Below are 14,388 nucleotides of genomic sequence, written 5' to 3' on the forward strand. Positions count from 1 at the left end.
CCAAGATCCTCAAGATCATTAGGATCATAATTGTCTAATTCCAATTTCAGTTCGAGAAACTTTGATTCCTTAAATTTATCCCTTATATTCGCGAGATTATCTGTTTCTTTTTCCTTTTTTTTTCTCTTTGACATTTCTTCTTCTTCTGGTTCTTCTTCTTCTTGCGCTTGTTCTTCTTCCTGTGCTTGTTCTTCTTCCTCCTCTTTTATTCGTTCTCGTTGTGTTTGTTCTTCTTCCTCCTCTTTTATTCGTTCTCGTTGTGCTTGTTCTTCTTCCTCCTCTTTTATTCGTTCTCGTTGTGCTTGTTCTAGTTCTCGTTGCGCTCGTGCTTGTGCTTGTTCTTGTTCTTGTTGTGCTTGTGCTTGTGCTTGTGCTAGTGCTTGTGCTTGTGCTTGTGCTCGTGCTCGTGCTTGTGCTCGTGTTTGTGTTTGTACTATTCGTTCCGGCAATAATCGAGTGTGTTCCTCAATGTCTCTCGTCATGGGAATAAGCCCGCGTTTCCTAAGTTCCTTATCTTCCTTTTTATCGCCGTATGCTACTTGTTCGATCGCTCCAGTGACCGGACTCAACAACTTTGACGATACCTCGGTAATTCCATATTGCGTGTCTTCGTAATCACGAACTTTTTTCTTAAATAATTGTTTTGCCGGAATAAGCTTCCTTACTGCCGCTAATTCTTCTCGCGTTAATCTTGCAGAATGAGGCTCTCCAACTCTACTAGCTTTCCGACTCATATTATTTTCAACTATATTGTTTTAATGCGAGGTAAAATTAGGATCCGCAGCCAAACTTTGCAAACTTCGTCGACGGAATAAATTTCTCCTACCCCCCCCCCCCAAAAAAATACTTGTTTGGAATCATTGAATTTGCACACAAAAATTGCAGTCGGGAGTGAATTTACGCAAATTAATTCTCGCAGGAAGGCTTATTTTTAAAATCTGAGGCTTCTACGGAAAATGTTCTCGTAGGAAGGCTTATTTGGTCTGGAACGTCTGGTCTGTACAACTTCCCTGCTGCTTACATACATACATACGCATTAAGAAGAAGCCACCATTGATCTCTGGAACCTATCAAATATTAAGCTTGAGATGCAGCAGTGGATAGACAACTCTTCCACATGAAAAGGGAGCTAAAATTCATTTCAGGACGATTTGGCTTGTGGCACGATGACAAAATATTGTCTAATGAGCAATAGATAACACTTAGCATAATATGGAACACGTGATGTCAAGTAATTATAACCCGATTAAATCGATGTTTAACAAATTAAACAATCGAAAATCCCGATACCTTATTGTTAACATGAGACACAGATAAGGCAGAAAATCACGCCACAAACTTGGCAGACCTACTTGAAAGAGTTTGTCTGGCAGTTTAATGGGGGTCATTAAGAAACCATTCGTACTTGTCTTTTCCAAATGTTCGCAACCGAAACAGGTTCAAGATGGACTCACATCCACAAGGAACCTAGCAGCATAACACGGTCATGGGAGGTTGCATTTTCCATACCAGTAACCACAGACAATCCAGTAGGAGTGTAATGGAAACACTGCAAGTAGACGTGGGGGGTGGGATAACACTATCGAAAACAACGTATATAAATACACAGACATGCATACATAGGCATGACATGTAGAAGAAACAAATGCTTGATTGCCTAAGACAGTTCAAGTTTCCCGATGGGTTGTGGAGCGGAGCAGATGCAAGAGGAGCAAAAGCGTAGACAAAAGAATCATGTCCGTTGACAGAAATGCTATTAGACTAGCTGCCAAGGACAGTGCAATACCCAGTGTCCGAATGGCTATTAGACTAGTTGCCAGGGACAGTTCAATACCCAATGACCAAAATGATATTAGAATAGCTGCCAAGGACAGTTCAATACCCAATGACCGAAATGATATTGCAAAATAACTGTCAAGGACAGTCAAATCCTACGCGAACAATCCAAGCTTTGAATAATGAGTGTTTTGTACCGTGTATACATAACGTGAATGTGCATGAGACATGCATCTGTCCATAGCTGTAACAGCATGTGATAGGGCAGTTGTTGCTGCCCCAATCATGTAACTTTGTGAAGGGTACGTACAAGGATTTAAACAGATGAATTTCACAGTATTTTGGAGCGCCGAAGAAAATTAATTCCCGGAGACAGACTGTACTTCATCAAGTGAAAAAAAAGTCCATCGTCATGGCCTCTTCAACGGATTTAACGTGTCAGGGCATAAAATAATGATATGTTATTTGGTAATTCAAAAATCTATGAGGCGACCGAGAAAACTGTTTGAAATTGTACATAATCATAAATTCTGAATTGAATGGCATTAGATTCGTTTCTATTGCGAGTTGTTTTCTTGTTTACTCAAAGAAAAGTTAAGCCCAGCGAAATGATGTACCTTAGAAGCGTTTCGATCGACTGCCAAAATTAGCCGTTTAAAACTTGAAGGCATAATGGGCAGACACGCCCCTGAAGAGCCTGACATCAATGAGAAAGTGTTAAGTTGATCAGGTCAACCACTGAGCCGATGAAGACATGAAATGCCGGCAACGTTTGTGGAAATAATGCTTGTCAGACTAAAATTGGAATGTAATGAAAATAATAAACTGTTGTAGAGAAATATGGCAAGTAATTTTGTTATACATAAGACAAGGTGAAAACTTTTAACGCATTGTTGTAAGTGTCCTTGGGGTTTGTTGTAAGTGTCCTTGGTATTTGTTGTAAGTGTCCTTGGTACTTGTTGTAAGTGCCCCTGGTCTTTTGAGCAAGAGCAGCTTGGGTTAACTTTGCTGCGGTTACAATCGTATGTGAAGTAGATGTAGTGGACTTTGATGGGACTCGGGTTCTATTTGTGACGCAAACTGCCTGAACGTTATGATCTGAATATGGGAGAGAATACCCAATAAGTTATTCACATTTCATGGAATGTATCTCGCTCGAACTAAAATATTGTACATAATGCGGTGTCAAACGGTTTATGTCTCTGTTCTGTCATTTAGCCTCTTTTTCAGGATTCGAAGATAGATAGATAGATAGATAGACAGACAGATAGATATATAAAATTTGCTTTATCTCCATCTTAATAAGAACATGTACTTTGCATCCGGGCCTCTTCACTCCACTGCATGTCGTATCACTGATTCGAATATAGATGTACTGATTCATAATTCAAAGGATTCGTGTAATTTGTTGTGACAGAAGTATTTTAGGAGCCGATTACTGACCTTGAGTTGTCGTATTTTCATTTTTTCTGTCTTCTTTTCACGTGTTGCGCCTTTTCCTAAGGCTCATAAAATACTTTGCGCTCTACGGGCTGGAGTCTTTGCGGTACGATTGTGATGCTACTGAACTTCGAACCCCTTCAGAGGTACGTCCGATGTTCCTTAAACCAGTATTTGTCAAATCTTGTCTGATGTTCGTTAAACCAGTATTTGTACAGTCTTGCTGGTCTGACAAAATGCTTTTTCGAGACTCTTGATATGGCGTGCAGTTTCATTTGGTATTGTATTCGGTATAATTGTTGATATGCTAGAAGAACTAATCATCTTTGTACAAGACAGTTGTAACTAGTTAAAATGTGAAAATGGAATTTCACGAATTTCTGACTAAAGATTTGAATTTGTTTTTCACGTAAGATTTTTATTTTATCAATTAACAATATCTGACTATTACTTATGCCGTCACATGTAGGTCTGCTTCTAACCGAAGTTCCGTTTTTATTGGTTCATTCTAGGTTCTAGTCATTTTATTTTCTTGTGTCTGTTTTGGATCATCTCATTCAAAGTGCACATATCTTTTCTTATTCTTCTAGTTTCTTCCATTATATTTTCACCATTGACTTTTAATTTGTCCTTTACACACCAGTTTTGATCAAATAAATGTTTCGTATCGCCGTAAAGGAATTCTGATTTCAATTTCAAGGCTACTACCAATATTGTCTGGCAATTCATTGCTCATCGACTATGCCAGATCACTCCATTAACTTTATTACAGATTTCTGAAACATCTCAAGCTATCAATTCAAACAATCTATTGCATATATATTGTCGGCAAGTCTTTTCTACAATAGAGTACCGGATAATTCGGGTTGCTGAACCAACCAATATCGAACAAAGAATTGCGAATAGGGCGAATATGCCAAGCCTCCTAGACGACTCTTGTTTAAATAATCGTTTTTCTAATTTTCCATACTTTAGCAAAAATAGTGTCTTCTAATGAGATGCACACGATTTGTCGCTATAAGAATCCCGAGTGTAGATTCTTGTCACTATTGCCTTATTGGTATGAATGGTCTCTTATATGTGGGTGATTTATCACAGCAAGTATGGTTGTGTGGTTATCACGTGAGTTTCTCAGTTAATAAAACACTACCCGAAATTTGATCATCAGGCCACCGACCATCAGACCATTTGACCATCAGACTATCATTACTCGACTCTACACCTTCGCATCAAAGGAAACGCATGTGATGTCTGGCGATTGATCGTGCAATATTAGATATTATTTCTACGCCAACCTGCTCGACGTAGATATATGTATGTCATGTGTCAAAGAAAACAGTTTGTCTACTTTACTCTTTTTTTGCTGTAATGACTCGTAAAGATCAATCTAACAGTTGATTTAATTGTAATTGTAATAAAGTACAATTCTCCATAAGGATGTGTTACTACGTGTTTTTGCAAACATGAAAATTGAACACGCTCATTTTAATCCTTATTTTTGCAGCAGCGTAGTTTTAGCGACCGCTCCAGTTGTGGTTAGAGCGTCTGCCTCGAATGAGAGAGGTCGTGGGTTCGAACCCAGCCGAGCCATACCAAAGATTTATAAAATGGTACTAACAGCTGCCTCGCTAGGCGCCCATCATTAAGAGGTTAGCGTTAGGTCTGGTCGGTCTGGTGTCAGGATAATACGACTAGGTGGGACATCATGCTACATGTTTGCGGCATGATGCCCCATTGCTACACATCACTATAATCTGCCACACTGCAGACATCGTAGCGATATGACCGAAACATTGTTTATCATCTGAACAGATCTTTAACCATATTTAATGTATTAGATCAACAACGCCCTTCACTAATTAACAAGTAAGGAAGTATACGTCATTATATATAATTATATACTTCTAATTGTACAAAACGAGATACTAGAGAAAACTATTGTTCTTTGAAAACAATATACACAAGACTTCAGGACTGCCACCTTTCTGTTCTCAAAGCATATTGATAACAGTATTTGTCTTTACAGGGGCAAGCACATTGTGGTACTTTGCGATATCAATGTGAATTTTCCACCCCACCTCCACTCCCTCCTAGCGTTTATAAATCTCTGGTACATGGGAATAAACAACAATCATTAGTTGCTATAAAATAAACTCGTGATATATTTCACAAAAGGTTAAAGATTATGTCATAGTTCATGAGAGATAATCTCTAATAAAACATATCCCATTTGTTATCTTACAGCTAGAACATAAAGGTCCTGTCATGATGGCTTCACGTCGGGATCCTATTTGGGACCTGGAACAGTAAGTCACTGAAAATAGCTTGATCTAGCTTGATCTGTTTAAGTCGTTTTATGACTGCTATTTATTTAGTTTATGACTGACGTCTCTGTCTCTGATGTCAACAGTAAGTAGATGACCCACACATAAAACCACTAGTGTATAAAAAAAACTTTACGTACTCTGATAGAAGGTGCGTGCCTGATAGTTACGCATCTACGTACTTTTAATTCAAATTATTATAACTTAATTGTGGTTCAGCACATTCGCGCGAAATCTCCTTTAGTTGAAAATTACTCTCTCATACAGTGTGGAATCATATGTAATTGATAATTACGTTCTTTATTTTGCAGACTCAGACAAAGCGAAAAAGAGTAAGTTATAAGTATACATTTGTTGGTTTGAAAGAAGATAAAGATACAAATACTCCATTACCTGTCACTGTATCATTGGCGAACACTATGAGGGGCACTCATATGAAAGGAACAAATGTGTGCACGAAGGATGGACATCACTTTTACCTAAGTTACAATGGAGTGTGCTTGTCTCATTGAGACTATATTAAATGGAACTGTGGTTGTCTCATTGACACTAGATTAAATAGAGCTGTGGTTGTCTAACTGAGACTATATTAAATGGAGATGTTGTCTCAGTGACACTATATTAACTGGAGCTCTTTTGTTGTCTCACTGACACTATTAAATGGATATGTGGTTGTCTCATTGACACTATATTAAATTGAGCTTTGGTGATGTCAATGACGCAATATTAAATGGAGCTGTGGTTGTTTCATTGACACTGTATTAAATGGAGCTGTGGTTGTCTTATTGACACTGTATTAAATGGAGCTGTGGTTGTCTCATTGACGCCATATTAAAAGGAGCTGTGGTTGTCTCATTGACATTATTAAACGGAGCTGTGGTTGTCTCATTGACACTATATTAAATGTAGCTGTGGTTGTCTCGTTGACTCTATAGTAAATGGAGCTGTTGTTGTCTCATTGACACTATTAAACGGAGCTGTGGTTGTCTCATTGACACGGTATTAAATGGAGCTGTGGTTGTCTCATTGACACTATTAAACGGAGCTGTGGTTGTCTCATTGACACGGTATTAAATGGAGCTGTGGTTGTCTCAGTGACACTGTATTAAATGGAGCTGTGGTTGTCTCATTTTACACGATATTAAATGTAGCTTTGGTAGTCTCAGTGACTCTATATTAAATAGAAACGTGGTTGTCTAAGTGAGACTATATGAAATGGAGCTGTGGTTGTCTACTTGAGACTATATTAAATGGAGCTGTGGTTGTCTCAGTGAGACTATATTAAATGGGGTTGATGTTGTCTCAGTGACACTATGTTCACCTTAAATTCCACTACTACTATGTTCTATTGAAATCTAAGAGTTATAACACCATTGAGTGTTTTATACATGAAATTATAATATTTATTTAGCACACACACCTAACACACGTGAGCATTTAAAAATACAAATCTATTATTGTATTTTTTCCACTTGTATATCCTAAATTAATTTATTTTGTTTGTAATCTTACAAAAATACTGGTTTGCAAGGTGAAGGACCTATTTCTATGAATGAAATTTGGCTTGTGTACGTAAATAAATATTGCACACACACACACACACACACACACACACACATATATATATATATATATATATATATATATATATATATATATATATATATATATATATATATATATATATATATATATATATATGTAGAGAGAGAGAGAGAGATGCAGCACGTGTCTCTGTAAAAGAAAGTATTCAGCAGCAAATATAAGACCACCTGTCTGTTTTACACTTTTTAAATGTGAATAATTTGATTTCAGACTCCTTGTCAGGCTAAGGTAAGTGGTTCTTTATCATACATACATACATACATACATACATACCAGCTGGATACATCAACGAATGAAGGAAGATGCATGAATACACAAACTTTGAAAGTGTTTGGAATTTCGAGGAAAGATTCTAGCAGCATAGAGAGTGGCATATAACATTTTCTAGATTTTATAATATTTACATGCATCTTACGTGATACATTTTTAATATTTTAACATGACTTGAAGTAAGTATAAAGTTAGAGGACGAAATTTGAACCTAATACATGTTGTATGTGCGTAGTCTACAATTGCAGTTGAATTTACATTTTTGATTTTACACACTCTTTCAGAGAGATGGCTGCCAGCCAGAAGTAAGTATTCATTCTGATGGTTTATCTTTTCTTTATAATTTCGGTAGCTATGTTGTATGGATTTGTACACATCTTAGAAATACACAATCAAAGCCAAACTATAATACACTGGTGTGACAAGAATATCGTGAAAGGTACATTGTACGTCCCTCCAGTGTTTAAAAGTCCTCAATGAAGAAAACTCACATTTTTTGTGCAAAAACCACTTTCTTCTCAGCGACCTTCACCTTTTATCGTTTCGCCCTAAAATTAAAAGACTGTCTTACGCAAAGTGTAAGCCATATACAAAATTTAGTCCAGGTCTACGATGTGAAATTAGATTGGCTTGAATTGATTATTATCTAAGGTCGACATTATAGTTGTGGCGGTGTGTGGTGGGTGGGAGTAGAGGTACTGTGAAATATGATTCAGTACATTTTAAAGTATTGACGGAAAAGACAGTATTAAATCGCATTCGATTAATTATCCTGCTTCATGGCAAAATATTCTTTAATAAACTACGAATTATATCTATTAATTTCTCCTAAGTTCATCCGTTTGAATTGGATTTGCAACCGAGTTTTATGAACTGCAGCTGATGAAAGATATATTAAATTCAGAAATAAAGGTGCTGGAAACCATTTCGACGTGAGATACCAATTAGATCAAGATTCATACATTTGAATAATTACTTAATTTACTTTTAGTTACTTTTATAAAGCTTCAATGCCTAAATAATTTCTTGATGCGTTGAGTTTTTCTTGGCCTAAATCTATAAAAATCCTTTAGAAGAAAATGTATCAAAGTTCAGCCTAAACGTAAATCTATGATTGGTTGATACTTCTCTCCGAATAAAGATGCATTCAGAGAGAGAGAGAGAGAGAGAGAGAGAGAGATGTATTCTCAAGTGGAGAAATATGTATTCACACACAGAGAAAGATTTTTGAACATTTAAAATACATATTTTATTTCTTATAAGAATGCTTTAATTACTAAACCGAGTTTAACATAATTATGCTTCGACTATATTTCTTGGACTATATTTCGCATTCTAAAATATTTCACAATTTATTTGTCTATGATAATATTCTGTTATTCCATATTCTAGTATACTTTTTGATGATATTTTGCTTCTTTTCAGCTTAAACTCTGAGGAATTAAAGTAAGTAATAGTGACAGGAAAGATAGAAAAATTAACTTCATTATGCGAATCTGTTGAACAGTTGTATTGTAGTGCATTGCAGATTATGATTTGGAGCTAAATTTTTTGCTTTTGAAATAATTGTTATTTTAGTTGACGTTGATTTTTGCCCTGCTCTTAGGGTGACTCTTTGAATCGGAATTGTCTCATAAACATGCAGACGCAACTAACTACTACTAATACTGCTGCTACTACCAATACTACTACTGCTGTTCTGATACCGAAACTACTGCTACTACTACCACAAAACGGCTACTACTGCCACTACAAACACTACTACTACTACTGTTAAAACTTTTACTGCTACTACTACTAATACTGTTAAAACTGCTACTACAACCACCACCACCACGACCACTACTACTAGTACTACTACTAAAACTGCCACTACTACTAAAAACAAGATATTCATATGCAGAGGTGGTAACCAAAACCGATCATGTCGTGGAAGACAGGTTATCAGCTTCAGTCAGTCCTGAATCAAAGTGTACAGTTAAAAATGAAAGTGTCATTATGCATAACAACGGAAGTGTACAGTTAAAACTGAAGGTGTCATTATGCATAACAACGGAAGTGTAGTTAAAACTGAAGGTGTCATTATGCATAACAACAGAAGTGTACAGTAAAAAAAATGCAAGTGTCATATAGAAAAATAGCAACCTCGAAGGTTTACAGTATACAATGTAAATGTCATTACAGAGAATAATATCAGCCCAAGATCAGAATGTACAGCAAAATGTTTGCAAATGTCACATACAATAATGTCAGTCCTGAATCGACGTGTACAGTTAAAAACTGCATTTCAAAGAACAATAAAAGCCGGGAATTGAATTTACAGTCTAAAATTGCAACTGTCATTATAAAGAACAATGACAGCCCTGACTCGAAGTGTACAGTAAAAACTGTAAGTGTCAATATACAGACCAATGACAGCCCTGACACGAAGTGTACAGTAAAAACCGTAAGTGACAATATATAGAACAATGACAGCCTGATAGATGATGACGTTACATATTTAAATACATAAAAGATGACAGTGATGGATGTAGAAATATAAAATGGCAGAAACTGCAAAAACTACTATGAAAGAATTTCCGCAAATAAATATATTTTAAATACAGAGCTATTAGTAACTGTTGTTTTTCTTCGACAGTGAAATAATGAAAATCAGGTAAGTGTGCTCTGTATCTTGTAACTCTTTGTCAATGGTGCATGCTTTTATGTAATAGTTTGACATTGACTTATGCAAAACAGAAAAAATTGTCTCCAACACCAAAGGTCATATGTCATCCAAAAATTAACATATATTGTCCACGCACCGAAAGAATGCCATACAATAATATTTCTACATATAAACTCCTTCGTTGCTATCTTATAATCATTATGTATTAGTCCTCCGTTACCTGTACAAATTGTAATCGATCATAATCCGTAAAGTAATACAATGATACAAAACACGTCACGAGTAAATTCGTCCTGGCGTAACTACCAATAGCTTCGGGGCACTGCAACAATAAAGATCGCAATGACATAAATGATATAATCAAGGCCGAATAAAGTTTTGGAGCAATCCAGGAAGCGTGTAGTGGAATTTGTACCATTTCATAATGTAAAGTTTCGCCATGAACCTGATGGGTCTTTCAACCTCACAAGTGAAGCATGCAATCATTGTTAAATCGCCGTCTTTTTTTTTATTTTTATAACCTATTAATACAAGCCTTGTTTTGACTTTTCAGACAAGACCAAGAAGACCATAGGTATTTCTGAATACTATATTGTATTTCCTATAATAGTTTTATTACATTCCTGAATAAAACGAGATTCTCATTTCAAGTAACATTTCGATCGGATGCTTACTCAGTGCAAGGCTAATCTTAACGCACTTAGATGAGAATTAATTACTAGGTCGACATGTGGGTGTGTCTGTTACGCACAAATGCCCATACCACCGACTTATGTCCCATCAATTTTTTGTGAGGTGTGCATGCTCTAGATGGTATAGGAGTTGGTGCATGCAAGCGTGCAGGTGCCGTTTACCCGCGGACATGCGTTCGAATCTCCGTAGAGTACGAATTAAAATTTATCTAACTTGTAGGATAATGCTATTTATTCGTATTCGTATAAATTCTGTATGTATTATCAAATATTCTCCAGTAGGATCCGGAGATAGTACTTTCCGTTCTGTCTGGTGTATATTCATTGTTTGCATAATTAATTATGTTTACTTTGATTTTTGTCTTAAAATCTCGAATGGCTGTATACTTGGATGAGAATTAATTACTAGGTCGACACGCGGGTGTGTCTGCTACGTACAAAAGCCTATACCAACGACTTCGCTGCATCATTTTTTGTGCGATGTATGCATGGACGAGATGGTGTGGGGGGTTGGTGCGTGCATGCAAGGCGATGGGTACCGTTTGCCAGCGGACCTGGGTTCGAATCTTCGTAGAGTTCGAATTTGAAATTCTCTAACCTGTATTACAATATTATTTATTCGCATTTGTAAAAAAAAAAATTATCAATTATTTTTCTGTAGGATCCAGAGATAGTGTTTCCTTTCTGTTTGGTGTATATTTGAAGAGTATCGTTATAAGGATAACAACACTGGTTATGTGTGTGCGTGCTTGAGCGTGCGTGCGTGCGCGCGCGCTTGTATGTGTTTATACATATCACAATGTGTACTTGTGTATCGTTTTAGATTTCGACGCACAATGACCGAGTGAGTATTTGTCATTTTCACAAATATTTTGCTAGAAATGTTGGAACATTTAATAAGAGAGATGCATGTGCAATGAAACACTGTTAAGAGAGATTATTAGATTATATTATTGCGGTTAAATTGAACTACTGGCAAGCATTCAGATAATGCCCATTTAAAAGACGAAGGATAAAAAACAATCGCTAAAATATTGATAGGACAAAAAGATCGACGAATGTTTAAGTTTGATGGTATTTTCATAAATTTTCCTTACTTTCTGGTATTGTCATTAAACATATATTTTGAAAGAGAAAAAAGGGAAAGAAATTGAGAATAGGAATGAAATGGTAATATATATATATATATATATATATATATATATATATATATATATATATATATATATATATATATATATATATATATATAAAATCCGCACTTTTGAATTATCCATAAGCACGTTACCTGTTGGCATGGTAGAATTGTCTTCATATTCGTACTCAGTTTATCTGGGATGCATGAGGTTGACCACACACACACACACACACACACACACACACACACACATCATACAAAACACATAGCCAGTTGATTAAGAAACCTGCAAAAGAAAATGACAACAAACAGTGCAGAAGTAACTCTCAATGAGTCTTCGATTAAATTAATTATAAAACAAGGACAAACAGTAAATTCAAAAGCCAGTTCTTAGTTTGCTAATGAAAATATACTCCCATTAGACATAGCCATGTACATATTTGTAAATGCAACAATGCCTTTAGTGTTTATTGTTTGACTTTTTGTCCCGGTTTTCTAATTGCCTTCGACAAAGACTAAGAGTCTAAAGCTCATAGGTAGTCAAAACTAGTTCTGCACTGTTAAATGTCAGCTTTTTCACACACACACACACACACACACACACACACACACACACGTGTGCGCAAATGCCCATCCATAATAAAGTTGATAAGTTGAACAGTCTCTACCCTATATATAACATCAGAAAAAATATAGCAGTACACTGATCGGGTATCTCTTTTAATCGGAGCAACAAAATAGTTCGTGCAACCAGCAATATTTAATTAATTAATGTAATTTTTGAAGACGGGCAAAATTTCTTGAATCTCACGCAACCCTTATGCAGGATTTGTGTAATTCCTCCTTGAGATTTTCACCGGGCCTGTAATAGCCAGGCTAAGGTGAGTTCTCGAACTGCAACTAATTGGGAGGAGATTAAACCGCTCTGGTTTAATCTCCTCCCAATTAGTTGCAGTTCGAGAACTCACCTTAGCCTGACACGGTTTATTCGTGAGCTATCGCCATCCCTTGCAAAATAATAAAAAATCCAATAAATAAACTGAACAAAAAAATGGGCAGCACCAAAACCATGATTTATTTTTGCTACAGTTAGCCTTGTTTACACAAACCATCTTGTATCTGTATACCCCCCCCCCCTTCTCTCTCTCTCTCCAGTTAAATTTCAGCAGAATAAGAAATCCATCTGTTGAATTATATTGGCTGATTAAGCTTAACTTCTGATGGGCTCGTGCAATGGCAAGAAATGATTGGAGAGAATATCTGTAATCTGATTTGGCTAACACTACTGAGTAATTTCAATCACTTTATGAGAATCAGATAAAGATGTACTCGATAACTTTGGGCGATTTACATCCGACCAAAACTATTACAAGCATTCCAGCATTATAGAAATATAAATACGAGATAATCTGTACATGTGGTCAGCGTTGAAGTGATATAAATGTTACAGAGTTCACATTTAAAAATAGAGATGAATGTATATGACACATTTTCTAAATTATAAAAAACATATTTGTTAAGTTCTTTGTTTTATGCATGCACCAGTGCCTTCAACATATATTATACGATGTCTTATTAGCCCTTTAGACCCAATCAATATATATTATGTGGTTCCTACCTATATTTGGTTACTTACATCACTAATATTAAAATCAGAGGGAAAAGCATCCCTCAAATATATTTTAGACCAAATACTCGTACCTAACATAACACAGTTTTTATTTCGTTATTCTCTTTTAAAAATGTTTTGTTTGGATTTTATATTTTTATTTAAGTTATTTAACTCACTCTTTTGACCTAACCAATGTATGTTTTTACATTTGTTTGAAGTGTAGATTGACGGAAGAAGACAAAAGGTTGGTTGTTCATTGTGCAGTGCGTCCAATAGTTGGTAAATTAACAAGAGAGTTTGTAGCCTATGGAACAAAGCAAGTCTTGTTCCTTATAATTTATCTCTTCACTTTCTACTCGAGTAAACTAAAGTATTCGTAGATTAAGTCACTAAAATGTATGCTTGACATTAATAATCAAAGAAATTTAAACAATCATCATGATTTTAGGTGTTATGTAGAGAAGCAAAAATACAGTAAAAATATTTGCTGTTTGCCATCTACATTAATTTTGATCTTTACAAAAATCCGATATCATATTTTTTGTAACTGTAATTCATGTTTAACATTTACAACAAAATCCACTTATCAATATGCAGTGGATAAAGGAGTAGTAATGAATATTTTCATAATACAGGTCCGTACTCAAGGAACTAAGATTACGGTATTTGAAGACATGTACAAAACGTAAACAACAAAAATCACCCGTGTAGTCTAACACTGTCATTGAGATGTCACATGCATAGTAATGATAATCACTTTATCCTCAGTTAGACTCTGGTTATAGACGGCGTAAATATTCAACAAAAAAAATTACTTTGACAGTTTCGTAAGCACGAGACCTAACCACTGTTTCAGTAAATAT

The 14,388-nt window shown here is 35.7% G+C and overlaps 1 protein-coding gene across 2 annotated transcripts in view; it reads left to right on the plus strand.

Annotated features, from left to right (window-relative positions):
• LOC149775134 (uncharacterized) overlaps window positions 1–14,388 on the plus strand; it is a 66,721-nt gene that overhangs the window by 17,593 nt on the left and 34,740 nt on the right. The window contains exons 2-10 of one of the 2 annotated variants that reach the window (XM_089942938.1): window positions 5,461–5,522; window positions 5,852–5,872; window positions 7,356–7,373; window positions 7,700–7,720; window positions 8,841–8,861; window positions 10,054–10,071; window positions 10,637–10,657; window positions 11,599–11,619; window positions 13,749–13,769. In XM_089942938.1, coding sequence (XP_089799064.1) covers window positions 5,482–5,522; window positions 5,852–5,872; window positions 7,356–7,373; window positions 7,700–7,720; window positions 8,841–8,861; window positions 10,054–10,071; window positions 10,637–10,657; window positions 11,599–11,619; window positions 13,749–13,769 — 203 coding nt within the window. In that variant the 5' untranslated portion in view covers window positions 5,461–5,481. The remainder of the gene's footprint in view (window positions 1–5,460; window positions 5,523–5,851; window positions 5,873–7,355; window positions 7,374–7,699; window positions 7,721–8,840; window positions 8,862–10,053; window positions 10,072–10,636; window positions 10,658–11,598; window positions 11,620–13,748; window positions 13,770–14,388) is intronic. The other variant, XM_089942939.1, reaches the window with a different exon arrangement.

Source organism: Sinohyriopsis cumingii, chromosome 19 (genome assembly GCF_028554795.1).
Source record: "Sinohyriopsis cumingii isolate HCF-2022 chromosome 19, ASM2855479v2, whole genome shotgun sequence".
Taxonomy (NCBI): domain Eukaryota; kingdom Metazoa; phylum Mollusca; class Bivalvia; order Unionida; family Unionidae; genus Sinohyriopsis; species Sinohyriopsis cumingii.